Genomic DNA, 17,765 nt, shown 5'->3' on the forward strand with positions numbered 1-17,765 from the left:
CATAGCAAAGATCTCAATCGCATTTGTGACCCAGGAATGAGTCTCAGAAGTCGCATCGCCTGTAACAAAAGGTTCAGCTGGGGGATCCGACGACTCTACTTGGACTGTCCTCGATCGACTTAGCCGGTAGCGGTCACGGCCTCTGCGCCGAAGGTTGTCGCCGCCGACCTCCGGCTGGATGCATTCGAGAAGGCATCAACTGACCGATCTGCCAAGAAGCCCTGGCGTGAATCAAACTCCACGCAGCAGTTCAAATACTTGGGAGTAGATGAAGAAATGAGATAAAAAATGGCCGAATTGGTTAGGGCCTCTTGATCCACTCTAGATTATAGACAGGGCTCGAGAATCACGACCTTTGCTTCTTAGTCGGAGGCAACCCTTTCCCGACCACCGTATCCTTTTTATGGCTATTGGGCGGCTAACGACACTTGCGAATATGCTTCAGCGAAAGGGCACTGATGGTATGCGGGCATTTATCAGGTGGCGGAGCTTTCGCCAATCTCTCTTTGTTGAGGGGTTGCCGTCGCCGGTTGCTAACACCCAGCGGCCTCCATTCACGTTGCAGCTAGTATCGATACATAATACCATAGGGAGAAGGACGTACAACGGTTAACTGAGATTGCGAGGTTTGCGGCCACCAATGGCCGTCGGCCATCGGCCGGGTCGCGAATCCATTGGATGTTGGCGCTGACATCCACTACCGGCTTCTTGGTTCCTGTGGAACGATCGGAGCCTAGTTTTACCTCTCGGTAGGTAGCAAGAAACTCACTCAGCAGTTTCACTTAGCCTGGTCGACTACCAAACCTGGGGAACCACGACCATGACGTCTCGAGATCCGCTCCATGTACTCTACTTGACCTTGCGCGGCAACATCGTGCTTGTTGAAGAAGGCCTCAACAGCATTTTGTAAAGCGGATTCAATCCTCAGACCACGAACCAAGCAGAGTTGCGTCTCGTCTGCGTTTTCGCTTTACCAATGGGGCAGAGGACATCAACAACCGTGTTCTTCAGCATGTCCGGCTTCGAGACCAAGGTCGGAAGGTCAGCGACAGTTACAAGTTGAAGTAGCCTGCCGACGATGGCGTCGCATAGTACCGTTGGGCAGTTGGCCGGGGAGATCGCACGAAAGGCCTCCGTTTCTCTGGCAAAAGTGTCCGTCATAGAGACAGGAGGCAAGGAAAAACTAAGTAGAGAGGCGGGAGACGTACGGTTATTACGAAATTCATCGAAGAAGCTATACATGTGAGGTGCATAAGCAACACTATTAAGATCACGTAAAGAAAAGCATAATGTAACAGATTGCGGACCATATAAAGCATGCGAGATAGAATATGAGTCGCCCAGTTAGGGCTTTGTCCCTCGTGGTCGAGGTGGTCAAAACGAGACAACAACAACAACAACAACAACAACAACAACATCATCATCATCATCATCATCATCATCAACAACAGCCGTTTCATCCTCTCTGAAATCAAACTTTGATCACATACGATCCTCCTTCATCTAACTCAGTTGTACCTAACACCACCTACTATGAAAGGTGGTGTGGGCAGGTTTATAGTGGCCTAAGCATGATGACTTGGCTGATCTGGAATAAATAACTCATGCTCGGCTTTATCTCACGCCCAGATTACCATCACATGCTATTGCATCTGCCATTATGGAAGTCTCGACATACGAGGTAAAGGAGGAATAAACGATATGTGATGTACTACTAAGAAATATTTATCAGGACGAAGTGGCTAATACTGGAAGCTCGAGGTTGGTGCCATCGAAGTTTTCAACGGCAAAAATGATTGTCCTAGTTCTGCGAATCTAACAGTGTTATATTCCCTTGTCTACGTTGAAAATTGCATGACGAAACCGGCAATTCTAAGGGTGCTAGAATGGATTCACTCTTCGTAACAGATTTATCATACGCCGAAATCTGTCCCAAACCATCATCAGTCGGAAAGAGCCTCTGGCCGGAAAGGTCATCTGATCTATTCGTAGGTACGTGGATAACCTTGTCGTTAATCCATTAATCTATGGCATACCTAATGCTGCATTATCTTACGTGTTTACGTCCTTGTAGGCGATAATGTGTAGTTGTCCCGTTATGCTGTCTCTCTGTACACAATTCACGTTCAGGCGTCTTCATTTAGGTAAGTCCCTAGCTGACGTAGTCATAAGCTTTATACTTCAAGTATCTATCTATTGAGTCGTCACCTCTGCAAGTGGTAGCAGCTCCTTGTTTCGATCGTGGTATAATAAGATTACCTGGTTGTGGTTGGTGGCGTTATCTTTGGACGTAAAGTATCGTGGACTGAATCATGGCACCTACGTTGAAGGTAACTCCGAGCCCATTGTGACGATTGCGAAGGTAGAAGCATTGTTCGAGAAGTATCATACTATTGCGGCGTTCTATGGGTGGTCCAGTGATGAGATCTATAAGTATGTCCCGTTGTTTCTAGAAGATTCGGTTTTGGGGGCATATGATAGTATGACGCCTGAAGATGAGAAGGATTCGAATAAGATCACAGACCACTTGATACAACGGCTATTGACGAAGGATGTATTCGAGGACTTCAAGTCTTAAATTCTAGAGTCTTGCTTCCTTCAGAGACTTTACTTGAATACAGCTATGATCTTAAGCGGTTGGCAACGAGAATGTGTATCTTCAAGACCCACTTCGATTCGGAATCGGCTAATATCGATTTTGATGAGACCGCTGAGAATATCTGGGGACGTTGCGACAGTTATGCCATCGCCAAGACCAAGCCTGGTGATGGACAGCCCAGAAACCACACCTCCAACAATTTCAACCGAGAATAACAAAGCGTCGGTTTGGATGTATCAGTTTGAACTTATGGGGTTTGATCCTCGCAGTACGACGACGGTAACGCACGTGCGAGCGGACAAGCCCACTTCATGAACTCGGTTTGTCGATTCACTACTATGTTCTTATGCTACATATTGTCAGTGCATTTGGCACCCACCAACATACTGTATGTTACATACATGAATCTGACTGGCGACGCTAGTATCATCAAATTATTTTTAGGGTCCATGCTCTCTGTTTGACTCGATTTGGTATCTGTGTCACCGATGATGTGTTTTGGCCAAAATCACACGGATGATCAGTCTCTGCATCATGGCTTCATAGAAGTTAAGTACATTGTCGACTAGCAACTAACGAGTAACACATCATAGAGAGACCTATTCTTAACGCGCATCATTACATTTAGTAGAGGGATAAGTGGCTGAGACGTCTCATTTGCTGCAAAGGCGAGCCTCTGCCATGCATAGTTTAGAACCAGACGAGCTACTGTTGCTCTGCACGCTCGCTGGCCATTCGGATCAGTCTTCTTCACATCGTGCAAAGAGTATGATCTCCACCAGAGTATGCTGAAGGAAGTATAATTCGGTAAATACGTATAACTTATGAAGGTATATCAATCATGCTGTAGTACAAATCGAACGTCTCTCTATTCGATGTTTCCTGAAACAACGAAGGTAAGATGGCACGAGACGAGCGAAGAAGATTGTCTATGTAACTGGTCCACCCATATCACACGCAAATCATGAACCATCTTAATTGAACTACCAAAGTCTTATTCAGGAGACTGTGTAGTTCGCGAACTACTTAGGGGTCGTGCTCGATTCTACCACCTAAGACAACGTCACATGGGTGCTCTGTAACACTTGCCAGAATGAGCCTATCTCCTGATGACGAGCTTGGCTTTGTACCTCGTGAGGCATCCCTACCATCGTGATCGTCGATCGCTATTTGATCACACCAGGCTTGCAATCTATACCCAGTATCTGAATCCTTCATTCTCAAGGCCTCTGAAGCTTACTCCGGGATCGATCATATGTATTCATATGACTGGAAACTTGTGATTAGATTAGACAAAACAGGAATAATTAGTAGTTGGTCAATAAGTGGCAGACTACAAACCCGAAGCGTATTACACACTATGCTGATCCGGCATCGATTATGAATCGATGAGTTCGCTGGGTCGGATGCTTGGCACAGAGCACTAGACGGTCACGGAACTCACTAACGGAGTATCTTGGATCCATATGCCAAGATTCACCTTTGGTACGACGATAACAACAGTAGCCCGGAGTGGGGCGATGTCTTCTGTACAGTTCACTGAGCGCAAATCAAAGCAGGATTTCTCGATAAAGCCTGCTACGAGTCACGTCGGTGAGTTAACTTATCTGCTCAGCTGATAGTGGCGTCACAGGTATGGACGCGGTCTGTTCTACCAGGACCAAAATAATAGCCATGTAAATAGCCAAACGCTGCAGTTTGCTGGACGTAGCACCGCTAATCGAACAAGAACTCGACATGCCAGTACCAGGACGGGAACCAGAAGCAGAATTTCCCGACCCAGCGTCCAAATTGTGATCACTCATTTCATTGGGTGCACTACTCTGGTAATCTACTCAAATGTATGAGCTACCTCAAAAGGTTTAAGTTCAGGTTGCCGGAAATCTTCGCAACGTCGGGATGGATAGAGGCTTGCAAATCGGTGGTTGCTACTTTCAATGCTGCCGACCGCTTCCATGCCGAGTCTCCCGCGGCGGATGATCTTATGGGGACCCAGAGAGAGAATTTCGATGGCTATTTCGAGAGACAACGGTAAGATTGGGCCCGTTTCAAGGACGTGCTTGCGGTTGGGTGCAGCTTGAAGATGATCTATCGAGTTGGCCGTTATTCATCCCGGGAAAGTTATTCGTACTCAACTGTATGAGCTCCCTCAAAAGGTCTAAGTTCAGGTTGCCGGAAATCTTCGCAACGTCGGGATGGATAGAAGCTTGCAAATCGGTGGTTGCAACTTCCCTGTGGTGGCCTCACTTTCAGTCCCTGAATACAGCTCAGCAAATGCAAGAGTAGTGGTCCCATTTTCACCCTGTCGCATTCACTATCCGAGTTGGCCTTGTAGCTTCCTACCAGAATGACGGTAGCGAACCATCAGAGTAGCGTCTTGAAGACGTTGCTCATCATTCCGAGATTTTCGTTAAACCGGAAGAGGTGCTCGATGGGTCTCTTTAATTGACATTGCAATCTCCTGGACGCTGGGCGGATCGAGATTGTGCACTATTTTGACTTGCTTTCCAATGTCGTGGATGACAAAAGTTTTCTCTCGTATTGTGAAGCACCCTCCGCTAGCCCACATGACAGTCCAGTCGTTCAATAGAGAGGCAAGGTAGTTCAGAGCCGACACGAAAGCTGGAGCAGTCTTCCTACGAACGAGGCTCCAGAGAGTGGATAATGAGATGAGCGATCCATCTCGACGAGACGAAGACAATAGTTTGCGGCACCCAAACTCCATAATCTTCTCGAATGTGGTTGTCCTACGGCGCGATGTGCCCCTGAACTCGACGTAAGAAGAGGAGAGGGAAAGAGAGAGGCCGTATAGCTAATGAGATGCACGCATACCCATGCGCGTAAATGCGAAGCTGTCTCCTTCTTAGACTACATAGACTACACGCCCTCCTCCTTCGATAGATGAATAAAAATAGAGTCATATAGTGAAAGTCGTTTGTAACGATGGAGAGATGCGTCGCATGTGATGTAGATGGATTAGAGTAGTACTCTACAACGTTGATTTTGACGCTTAACTTGCGGAAGAGCCAGACTTCATTGGTTTTGAGCAAGTTTGTAAACTGACGGGGATGTTGAATTCGAAGAAGCTGTAGCGGGAGCCGGTCGATAAATAGTTGGTAACTGGGGAAGGTCCATAGCTGGTAAGTGAAAATTACTTCATGTGGACTGTACATCATATATTGTGATATTGAGTATTTGCTGATTAACTTGCAGACACCATATATGAGAGCATCTAACTCTGCCCACTTAATATGCCGATTATCATCTAAACGGCGCAATTGCGTTGAATCTCCTATATAAGTTAAGCCAACAACTATAGCAGTTCCGTAGACATGATGCGTCTGTATAAATCACGGGATGATTTAAACCTACCAGAAATCTTAATTGCTCTCGGAGGGCTCTGAGCTGAATATTAACTGTAGTCCTCGTAACTTATGAGATGATTGTATAGTAGCCAGACCTACTGGATCAGCTGTTAACGATGTTCCGTTATACGAGTAGTACGAAGTTTTGGTTTCGAATGCCCAAATTCTGAAGTTCAGCGGGCTACCGATCATTTGGTTCTTTCTGGCCGTCAGATTTCTGGGCGTGAGCGGGTTGCCTTTACTTATTTCCTGTCCACAGCAACAAGACCGACCTTGTGCTGGTTTCGAAGGTGAGTGAGAGATCATAACCAAGAAGTGTAAGTCCTCATCTGCTAACCTCAAGTTCCTAAGAAAGTGGACTGGTGTATTCCAGTGGTTCAGCCATTAGCTGGGTGGCCAAGATCAAGATGCTCTCCGCTGTCTCAGTGATGAGCAGTGGGACGAAGTGTCTGTTGCTTGATATACCGTATGTCAAGCAACAGACACTTTACTTCAAGATATCGAGGAGCTCAAGTGCAATGTGTGTCCGGGACCCTTGTTGCTCTGCGTGGAAACCATACTATCAGTTTGAAAGCCGATGCTAATCTCTGTGAGACCTGACGAGATATTCAGGATGACTTTGGTTATGCTTCGGAACATTATGCTGGTGGGTGGATCAGGGAGCTCTTCGAAGCCTACAATATGTTCATAAATCTGTGTGGTTGCCTGGTGATAAAGATGCTTTTTGTTGGGCCGATATGTCTAGAGGTGGTATGATTGGCTAGGCGGAGATCGTTCCTGTGAATGTCAACGACTCCCCTGAACAACTATGTGCGGAGGATAGTATCCTCAGAATACGACAAAGTAAGAAGTGATCTATGGCTGCTCAGTTGTTCCAGATGATAAAATGCATTCAACCTTGGTGACCTTTTCAGGCCAACCCAGTTATGAAGATGCTCTGTTGTAATTATGATCGCAGCCAAGAAGGACGACTCGTCCTGGACGAGCAATTGGCAAATATCCGTGCTTCCTGCGAGAAAGGAGCTCCCTCAGGAGCAACTCGAAAGCATCTTCCAGGGAACACGCAGAAAGTCGAGAGTTTCTGGTGGAGGGAGGCTGCTCATTTCATCTAGGTCTATGGCGAGCTGATGAGCCTGTTATTGGACAGGCAGTGCTGCCTGATTGTGATGGTCTTCTATTTTGGGAGAGTTTCAAGGCACGCTTCACCGCATCGCATTAGTTATTTGGAAGTGTTGGGTGAGACTAAGTGTTAGCGAACATCACAACACGCCGCGCATTGGCTCAAGACCACAGTCACATTGGCTAACACGCAGGCACATAGGCAATGTCCCCATTACTCACCCAACAATCCCAGAGAATCCGTGCGTCCGATGTTCACATTACTTCCGTGATCAGGAGTCATAATTTTAGGTTGCAGTTATGACATCATTGTCACCTAGGATCCCCAAGTCACGCGGGGAGGAAAACACCATTCAAGCAAGCGGAGATCTCTGGGCACAACATCCCAGATTCGGTTTCTGGTGATCGTTGTGGTGTGGTGGTCGTCACCACTAGTCGTGATGGCTCGACAGCGATGCTGTTAGTAGCGGCCTGCTACTCACGACAATCTCGGTAATATCCAGAGACACTCAAACCCCAATACTCCGCGCGCAAATGGACATTGTTCTCTCAGGAGCAAATGCATTATTCCTATCAGGAATCACGCAATTTAATGTTGTAGTTGGTGATGTAGGAATTCTCTACATCATCAACTCGCAACATCTAGAGGACTGAGAATCTCCGTTGTATGAGTCTCGCACTGACGCTTGATTTCGGGTAACCCGTAGTGTTTCCATGCGCGAGAGCCCGAGTTACCCGCCGCACGGACTTGTTCGGCCGGCACCTTACGAGCCAGCCAGGCGCAAGCTCCAGAGCGCCTTACGCCATGGACAGTTCGAAATTCCAACTTCGAATGATCGGTGAGTGATCCGTCGGGCCATCTCGTCGTCGTCGATCTGAGGACGGGGAGCCAGGTCATGCACAGAGGAACCTCTCCAGCGTATCACCTCGGGTTCTCCTGGACGCAGAGGCAGTCCAATGGACGCAGGCCATACCCGCGGCTCCTCAGGGATGGGTACCGATACCCCCAGAGGCATATCATGCTTGGTCAAACCGCAGAGGCGCAGTCTTCGGGTCTTTCACCAGGCAATGTAACTCGAGATAGCACTTTCAAGAGCCTCCGACGAAGGGGAGAGATGAGGAAGCTGATCCGAGGAGAGTCTCCGCCCGACCTAAGTCCGCAGACTCCAGAATGCGAGCAAATACCAGAGCTAACTGCTCAGCCTCGCGCTCTATTCCCTAAGAGACCCATTTTGAAGCTGCTCGACTCTGCTCTGACCTTGTAGCAGACTGATATTCTCGAAGAAGGCTATGGATGTCGCTCCTGTTGGACCAGATCTCTGCTCGTGAGCGGAGAGATTTGGCGAGTGCTATAGAGAACTTCTCATGACGCTCGGAGAATGTTATATCATCATACCATTGAGATAAGGTTGAAGATCCGGTTCCATCAACCGGGGGTATGCATTCGTCTAGTCATAGCAAAGATCCCATTCGCATTTGTGACCCAGGGATGAGTCTCAAGAGTCGCATCGCCTGTAACTAAAGCTTCAGCTGGGGGATCCGACGACTCTACTTGGACTGTCCTCGATCGACTTAGCCGGTAGCGGTCACGGCCTCTGCGCCGAAGGTTGTCGCCGCCGACCTCCGGCTGGATGCATTCGAGAAGGCATCAACTGACCGATCTGCCAAGAAGCCCTGGCGTGAATCAAACTCCACGCAGCAGTTCAAATACTTGGGAGTAGATGAAGGAATGAGATAAAAAATTGGCCGAATGGATTAGGACCTCTCGATCCACTCTAGATTATAGAGAGGGCTCGAGAATCATGACCTTTGCTTCTTAGTCGGAGGCAACCCTTTCCCGACCACCGTATCCTTTTCATGGCTCTTCGACGGCCAACGACACTTGCGAATATGCTTCAGCGAAAGGGCACTGATGGTATGCGGGCATTTATCAGGTGGCGGAGCTTTCGCCAATCTCTCTTTGTTGAGGGGTTGCCGTCGCCGGTTGCTAACACCCAGCGGCCTTCATTCACGTTGCAGCTAGTATCGATACATAGTACGATAGGGAGAAGGCCGCACAACAGTTAACTGAGATTGCGAGCTTTGCGGCCACCAAAGGCCGCCGGCCATCGGCCGAGTCGGGAATCCATTGGATGTTGCTGCTGACATCTACTACCGGCTACTTGTCTCCCATGGAACGATCGGAGCCTAGTTTTACCTCTCGGTAGGTAGCAAGAGACTCACTCAGCAGTTTCACTTAGCCTGGTCGACCACCAAACCGGGGGAACCACCACCATAACGTCTCGAGATCCGCTCCATGTACTCGCGGTGACCTTGTGCGGCAGCACCGTGCTTGTTGGAGAAGGCCTCAACAGCACTTTGTGAAGCGGATTCAATCCTCAGACCATGAACCGAACAGAGTTGCGTCTGGAGACGTTCGTTGGAGACCAATAGTCTGCCGTTTCAGCTTTATCAATGGGACAGAGGACATCAACAACCGTGTTCTTCAGCATGTCCGGCTTTGAGACCAAGGTCGGAAGGTCAGCGACAATTAGACCAAGTTGAAGTAGCCTGTCGACAATGGCGTCGCGTAGTACCGTTGGGCAGCTGGCCGGGGAGATCGCACGAAAGGCCTCCGTTTCTCTGGCAAAGTGTCCGTCATAGAGACAGGAGGCAAGGAAAAACTAAGTAGAGAGGCGGGAGGCGTACGGTTATTACGAAATTCATCGAGGGAGCTATACATGTGAGGTGCATAAGCAACTCAATTAAGATCACGTAAAGAAAAGCATAATGCAACAGATTGCGAACCATATAAAGCATGCGAGATGGAATATGAGTCACCCAGTTAAGGCAGGCACGGCGCCGGCGACGGTACGTCGCAATGCCGTGCCCCCCCCCCCCCCCCCCCCCAATGACAACTTGTTCAGTGGCTCGACTGTCATTCAACGACTACAGACTTCCAGACCATTAGCCAAGCAAGCAAGTTCGGCTTGACCAATTAAAATCCTCGCTGAACCAGAACGCAGGTGAGCTCGAGTGACGCCAAAGTGACCTTGTACAGTGCGTTGCGGGTGCATGAGAAGTTCCCTCCCGAGTCAACGCTCAAAGACGTGTCTCAGAAGGTTCCTTCTAAGATGAGCTTGCCCAAGCTAGAAGGCTCGCGATCCAACATATCAAGCTGATCACTGAGCCCAGGTCAGTAGATCATAACGGAGAGTGCAAAGATGATGAGAGATGAAGACAGGATAATCAGTCAACTCCAGCTCAAATTCGAGATTGTAAGCAGTCTGATTGAAAATTTCAACATCTACACGTGACCAAATGAAGATCTCTGTAGACCGGAAGAAAATTTACAGGGTGGAACCGGCTCGAGAGGCTCCTGGACAGCCAGATTGCTGTCACTTCAGTCTCGACCGGTTGCACCAATTTCTGGTTCGGGTCGATCACAATGGCGTGCGCCACGCACGCACGAGCGATACTTGTTACTTTTGCTTGAATTTGCCCCATGCAAGCCTAGAAAGCCTTCAATTTCAGCGCTTGTAGTGGTCGTTGTGCGTGGCGTGTGCGCACAATAGCTAATGTACCGATTATCGATTATTGATCGGCGGCTGACACGGCCGATTCCCTTGCTCTCCCAGCATGTCGAGTTCGAGAGATCAGCAACCTCCACATGGTGCCCAGACCCATCGTGGCCCCCAAGTGTCCCCGAGGAATGCTTTGGACACCGCGGCTAACATTAACGCGCGGTTAACTGCTAGCTTTGTGCATGGCGACGAGACCCAGTCGCCCCCGCCGCAGCAAATTCCGAATAGCCCCTCAAGAAGGACTACGGTTCGTCATCCCACTACATCTGAGCAGCAAGTCCAGCATAGTGGCCCTCACACAAGGAGCAGCAATAGACACCCTCAAGGAGCTTCTTCGTCTCGTCAGGAGCCAAGAGTTCCACGGATACCGACGAGCCAGTGGTCCCTCAGCAACCTCAGACTGATAGAGGTGTTCCACCATGTAATCGCCCACCCGTTTCTGCACAGGACTTCTCAATTAGCGGGGGGATATAGGCTCTAAGGCTCCGAAGCTCGCACTCTTCAGTGGCGAGAAAGCGCCCGATTCGATGTCGCTCGACGAGTGGCAGGCGCGATGGTGCTTGATTGCTCCAATTGAGTTCGTCAGCAGCGTCAACTAGCGTCAGAGTTCGTTCAAACTTTGAACTTCAAAGAACTGGACCCCACAGGAGAGGAGATCTAACTTGATTAATAGCCTGACGGGGAAGGCTTATAGACTCCTTTCTAAGCAAAGCTTCGCCCCATCTTTAACTGATGAGGCGGTCGAACGAGAAATTTGGCTACGTCTCCATAGGTCTTTTGGCCAAGGAGAGAAGCAAAGCTTCAAGAAGCTGGTTGCCATGCAATTCCGCATTGGCCAAGATACCGTGGGTTGTTATGGAGCCGATGTGCGACACAATACAGTGTTGGCATTCAGATATCTCGATACCGCTTCCCATGAGAGGATTGCGGCGACCTTCTATTGGAATACACTGCCTCAGACGCAAACGGTGCGTCAGAGCTATGGTCTCTGGTCTTTCTTGGAACCCAAGAAGAGGACCCTCACGAAAGCTATTGATCTCACCAGGCCTCTATTTGAGGTAGACGAGACTGGTGGTGGTCCTACTCAAGCAGGAGGCCCAGAGGAATTCAGCGCGGTAGTTGCCGCCCCAGGAAAGGGCCAGCAGCCTCAGAAGGGCAATTCTAAAGGCTGGAGATCTTCTAAAGGCTGGAATCAGAGGTGGTCCTTTGGCAAGAGGAACCAACCTCAAAAAGGAAAAGGCCAGTCCAAGGGACATGGCAAAGGAAAAGGATATCGTAGCACTCCTTATCCTCAGTATGGATATGATCAGTGTTACAGCTGTGGTGGCTATGGCCATAGAGCCAATGTGTGTCCTTCGAGGAAACCACAGGAGAGCCACCCAGGAGATAGGCAAGTGAGAAGCTCAGCTTCTAGTATCTTGCTCATCGAGTTAGAGGGTTATTATTTCCTCATTGACTCTGGATGCTCGATGTCTATCTTGTCATCCATTTCAGGCTTGAGTGGGAAGCCAAGTTCGGATCGTACGAGGTCCATCACCACAATATTTCAAAAGTCATATCAATGTCAAGTATTGAATAACATCAGTCTACCAGGCGACTTTAAAGCCCTGTCGACTGTTGTGTTGAGAGGAGCACTGGTCACTGATCAACCGCTGGTTGCAGTCTGTCGGTGCAACACTGTAGCGACGGACAGAATCCTCCTTGCAGGATCCTCCTTTCTTGGATTAGATTGGATCAGAGCTATAGGGGGAATATCTATCAGTTTTATTGATAGCAATGAGCCTATCATACAAATCAAAGCCAATAGTAAGTCTGCTGAATCATATGTCGAGATCTTCAACGACATTGTCAATACAATATTGTACACGAATGACACAGCAAAGTGTCACGTGGGGATCCAAGTCACGGATGGACCATCCGGGATGGTGCTTACAGTGAGAAAGCTGGAGAAGGCGACTGTATTTCAGAGTCACGCGTTCACCACGGGAGGTTAGTTACCCGTGAGTTACATGCCTCAGATGTAACTGCGCGTCGTCTCGGTGATCCAGAGAGCGACGAAGGAGCAGTGTGGGAGCTACAATGGCATTGGGTGACTAATAAGGAATCACCTAGGCACATTATGCCACCAGATTATGATGTATTTGAGAGAAAGTCACCAGATATAATGGAGTTGTTTAAAGATGCCATCGGATTGTGGAAAGAATCTGGCCTCATAGAGGAAACGCCTCTCACTGAATTGAAGGCTTCGCACCCACTACTATGTGTTGAACAGTTACACAAGCCTACAACACCAGTTCGGCCATTTTGCGACATGCGCTGGGCCAATGAGATGATCAAAAGTACGCCAAATGAGAAGAGAGATTCTCCGCTTGCTTGCATCGAGAATCTCAGACGTTGGCGCTCATACCAAGTTGAGGCCCCTGATGAGCTTGTTATTATAGATTTGAAAAAGGCGTACTTGTGTATATTTGTTGAAAACGACCAATCCTATTGGTTAGGGACCCGATTGAGATGGGAGCCTCATACGGCTTACCGTATGGTCAGAATGCCATTCGGGCTCAATGTAGCTCCGAAGACACTGGCACTGATCTTAGATGATATAAGAAAAGAGTGTATCCCTTTGACGGCGATCTTTGATATGTATGTCGACGATATCATAACACAGCGGTCTTATGCTCAACTCATCCGGGATACATTGAAGAAAAACGGATTTCCTACCAAAGAACCTACTGCTCTCCTGGACAGCAGAGAGTTAGGTCTCGAATGTCAAAAGGATGGTGCTTGGCGTCGTAGAGGTCAATTGCCTATCTTTAATACAGATAATTGTACCCGCAGGGAGATCCATAAATGGGCAGGGAAATTCACAGCCCATTACCCTATTGCAAAATGGGCGAGACCCGCAGCAGCTTCCCTAAAGAGATTGGCTACCCTCAGAAAGCCTAAACAAGACCTTCTGTGCGATGTGGCTGTGGATGACAGTATTCGCATTGCATGCGAAAAGCTCGTAAATGAGATCAACGAGCAAGGTGATCCCATAGGCGGGACGTGGAGCTATGATAAACATCTGGATTGGGTAGTATATACAGACGCAAGTCAACATGCGTTGGGTGTTGTACTAACTATAGGAGGTGTTTATGTCGAGGACTTCACAAAACTAAGAAGCCTCAGAGATAAACGTCATATCAACCTGGCAGAGTCGGAAGCCGCCATATACGGCATCCAACTTGTCGGCAAATATATAGCCGCTCTTAAACTGGAATCGGGCAGAAAAGTGACTCTGAGATGTGATAGTAAGAGTGTTGTGGCCTGGATAACACGCCACCAGGAACGTCATTGGAGGGTGGTCCATGGCCTCAATTCCACATTGATGGAGAGTCGGCTAATAACATTTCAATCTACGTGTATGGCTCTCGGCATTGAGTTCGAAGTCGAGTTGATATCGACTGATAAAAATCTGGCGGATGAGCTCAGTCGTCCTCCTGCCTATTGTATTCCTCCGAAAAATATAGATGAGGAGGGAGAATACGATGATCTCATTGCGGCTCTACTACAAACGACCCAGACGGATCCACGAGCTGACGAAAGGGACGAGCACGGAAGGCTCATGATGTCGTGGGGATCCGAACTGAGATACGTAGCAACTGTGCTACATGAGCATGAAGGCTCCAAGTCATTGTTCGAACGCATGAGGCGCATCATCAGATGCCCTCAGTTACGGCAGCATTGCAACGAATTTGTTGCATGTCTGTTCCACAAGAAAAATCACAAAAGCTGCCACAGCTCAGCTTGGTATAGAGTTCGGCCAATGTGAGTTGAGAGCTCAGCGTCCTTGGCAAATGGTTCATATGGACATAAGTGGTCCATTTAATAACGCCTTGGACACTATGTACGTGATAGCCTTAGTTGACAATTGGAGCTCTTATACGATAACTCGGATAGTTTTGAATACGCCGACTACCGAGGACTGTTTAGCACTGTTCAGGGTAGTGGATGCAACATTCAACACTACACCTGAGGGCATACATACCGATAACGGTTCCCAATTCATTTCTACTGCGTTTGCAGATGCGATGAGTTCGGTCTCGTGTCGGCACGTTTGCTCCCAGTCTTCAGTTCCTGGTGTAATGGCAAATGCGAGAGAATGTTTCGCAATATTAACGAGAGGATTCGCTGCCAAAAGAATCCTAACGAGTTATCGTTTCTCACATTCAAACAAGTAGTGGTACGCGCCACTCAGCTGTTCAATACTGCCATTAGTGGTCGAACTACATATTCTCCGCATGAGATGATATTCACTTACGAGCCTTGGATACTTCCCAGACTTCCGGCGAAATACAGGCCTGGAAAGAGTTACGTCGAGTCGCAGCCTAATATTGATCCCCAATTACCCGCTAAAGGCGATTTGTGGTTGATGAGGAAAATGCCGCGAGGCAAAAAATACGAGCGACCGTATATTGTCGTTCGGATCTTGAACCAATTGTCGGCACTCATTTACAGAGTCCTCACGCCTGATTTGCGTAAGCGTGTCGTACACTTGAAATATTTAAAACGCGTTTCTCAAGCTGCTCTCGAAAAATTTGATGCGTCTCAAAAACCACCGATGCCGGATGTATCGTAAGTCGTAACTTCCGGCAGGGGGGCGTGTAGTGGTCGTTGTACGTGGCGTGTGCGCACAATAGCTAATGTACCGATTATCGATTATTGATCGGCGGCTGACACGGCCGATTCCCTTGCTCTCCCAGCATGTTGAGTTCGAGAGATCAGCAACCTCAACAGCGCTCTGCACAGCTGTTGTCCGGTCTGGTGCAACGAGCTTATTGGTGGCCTATATTGCGCAAAGACTACACTACTAGGCCTTCGTGAGAAACTATGAAGTGTGCCAGCGCTCCACCAGATGTGCGTCAAATATCTGTATTTCAAGGTCTGGACAGCAAGTTCCACTCCCTTGGTATTCGGTTGGACCGAACGTCTTTTCGTTCGGTGGGGAACCGGGATCCGGGTTGGATCTGCATTGGTCCAATGCCATTGGACGGCAAAGATGACTACAACATGCGCTTTCACTGAGTCTACCGTGTTGGTTCCCCTACTTCAGCCTGTTTATTCCGCCTGTATTGTCAATGCTTATTTGCATGCTTTTAGCTTCTATGGTTATCCGCGGCATCTTCGGTGTGATGGAGGAGCGAACCTTGTATCACAAAATGTGAACTCTTGTCTCTTAGCTCATGGAGTGGGTAATGCAGTGACCGTCGGTCATTCACCAACATGGTGACACCATGGACAGGCGGATATTATGAAGGAAGGCATAGAGATTTGGCTGTTACTTCGAAGAAGTTTCTGTTCGATCTCAAATATGGAACTGGTGCGATGTATGTGAACTCTCCGTATGATTTGGCTGCTATGTTGCAGGATCAGCTAAATAGTTATAGTATAGATTGCCGTGGTGCTCGTGGTATGACTTCCCAAATGCGTATGACTGGCACTATCCCCAGATCACCTGCTTCCCTAGATGATGTTGCCCCGAGAGATATTTGGTCCTCATAAGGCATCTTTGGCGAGATCAAATTGAAGGAAGCCTCTGGTGAGTGTGTAGCTCTTCGAAAAGCTAAGGTAGTCGAAGTTCTGGGTAAACGAGAGATGAATGTCTTCGTGATTTAAATCCCCTGATTTTTATTCGGAGTAGTTTGAATTAATTAAACCCTTGCTAGGAAGCAAACCGAAGAGCTGCTCAAGATTGATGACAGCGTGTTGTTAGGTGAACCTTGTCCCAGCAAGTCTGCTCCTCCGAAGAGCAAACTTGAAGCCTCCTCGTTGGTACAAGTGAAGTTGCTGGTGTGCGAGGTCTAAAGTGTATTGCGAATAATGACGATGGAAGCCCTAGGGAGCTGCATCTGCGTTATGTGAGGAAGTTTAAGAGTGGTAAGGGAGCCCAACCCGTTACAACTTCTAAAAGACATCGACGATCTCAGATCGTCCTGATGATCACGAAGATGGTGATCAAGATGATGAGAGTCCTACAACTCCTAATGTGGTGCGTACAAGACCAGCTCGTAAGTGCTCTAGAATGATTAGCTATGCGCATCAACTGTAATTGACTATTGATATGTGCTCGCGTCGTTACATTATATACGGCGCGAAGTGGTCTCTATATCGAACCAGAGTAGCGTTCTCAATGAAGTGAGTGATTAGGCCAAAGGCTTTGGCGCATTGAACGTTGACTGGTTGGCAATGTCGCGCACATTTATGAATCCAGCCTTAGCTGGATGGCGCCTCGCTTTCGAGCTGAGCTCATCTGACAGATGAGGTTAGCTGGGGAGAGTGATGGGTGGATGTCCCTCATCCGCTGATGGGACGGTATCCCATCCGATGGAGAGGCTAGCTTTATAAGGGCTGGGTTAATATCTTTTACGAGGCACTGATATTGTGTGTTTCGGCAGCTTATTTACCGGTTCGTTAGTTTGAGTTAGAGCCTTCCACGTGTTCGACCTCTCCAAATTCTGAGTTCGAATTATCAGTTCCGAGTTCCGACGCTGGGTGAGCAAATTCCGAGCGGTATTACTTCTCTTAGTCTACCTTCTCTGAAAGATGTAATTGCCAGTATGCTGTCCGAGCAGTTGCCGGACACGTTCAACTTCTCCAACTCGCTACCGGGACTTGAAAACTTCGTTCTCGCTTCCAAGGAAAATCGTTCCATTGTGAAATCGTTCCGTTTCATGTTTATACTTCTGTAGCACCAATGACTTGAATGTAAGACTAGACTTATTGACTTGGAATGTCAAGTAGCTCAAACTCTAGGAGTTTAGAGTGTGAAGGCTGGTGTCGTGAGCGTGTTCGTGCTCGGAGGTAGTCTCACGGTGAGACTCTCACCTCCATTCTATCATTCTCTTCTTTTCCAACTCATTAACCTGCTCCTTGGATTGCCACTCTAGATCCTCGGTGGTGTCCGAGACGCTTTGCTCTATAGCTGCGTGCGAATTGCGTAAGCCTAACTGACTTGTATGACAGAACTCATGGATAGATGGTGTCCTCCTGTTGTGGGAGAGTCACGAATTGAACTCAACTGATCTTTCTATTGCTCCTAAAGTGAGGTCTCCGATGTAGATCCTAGGAGCACTCCTGGTA

The 17,765-nt window shown here is 48.2% G+C and overlaps 2 protein-coding genes across 2 annotated transcripts; both read left to right on the forward strand.

Moving 5' to 3' along the window:
- Positions 1-2,649: 2,649 nt before the first annotated feature.
- On the forward strand, positions 2,650-2,814 carry Pmar_PMAR005915 (hypothetical protein; the record flags this gene model as incomplete). Its single annotated transcript, XM_002769810.1, has 1 exon — positions 2,650-2,814. One exon carries the CDS (start codon positions 2,650-2,652, stop codon positions 2,812-2,814), a length of 165 nt encoding a protein of 54 aa, XP_002769856.1.
- An 8,650-nt stretch (positions 2,815-11,464) lies between these two features.
- On the forward strand, positions 11,465-12,044 carry Pmar_PMAR005916 (hypothetical protein; the record flags this gene model as incomplete). Its single annotated transcript, XM_002769811.1, has 2 exons — positions 11,465-11,921; positions 12,007-12,044. The coding sequence occupies 2 exons, from the start codon at positions 11,465-11,467 to the stop codon at positions 12,042-12,044; spliced, it is 495 nt and encodes a 164-aa protein (XP_002769857.1).
- Between the last annotated feature and the right edge of the window lie 5,721 nt (positions 12,045-17,765).

The sequence above is a fragment of the Perkinsus marinus genome, assembly GCF_000006405.1.
Source record: "Perkinsus marinus ATCC 50983 genomic scaffold scf_1104296964856, whole genome shotgun sequence".
In the NCBI taxonomy this organism is placed as follows: Eukaryota; Perkinsozoa; order Perkinsida; family Perkinsidae; genus Perkinsus; species Perkinsus marinus.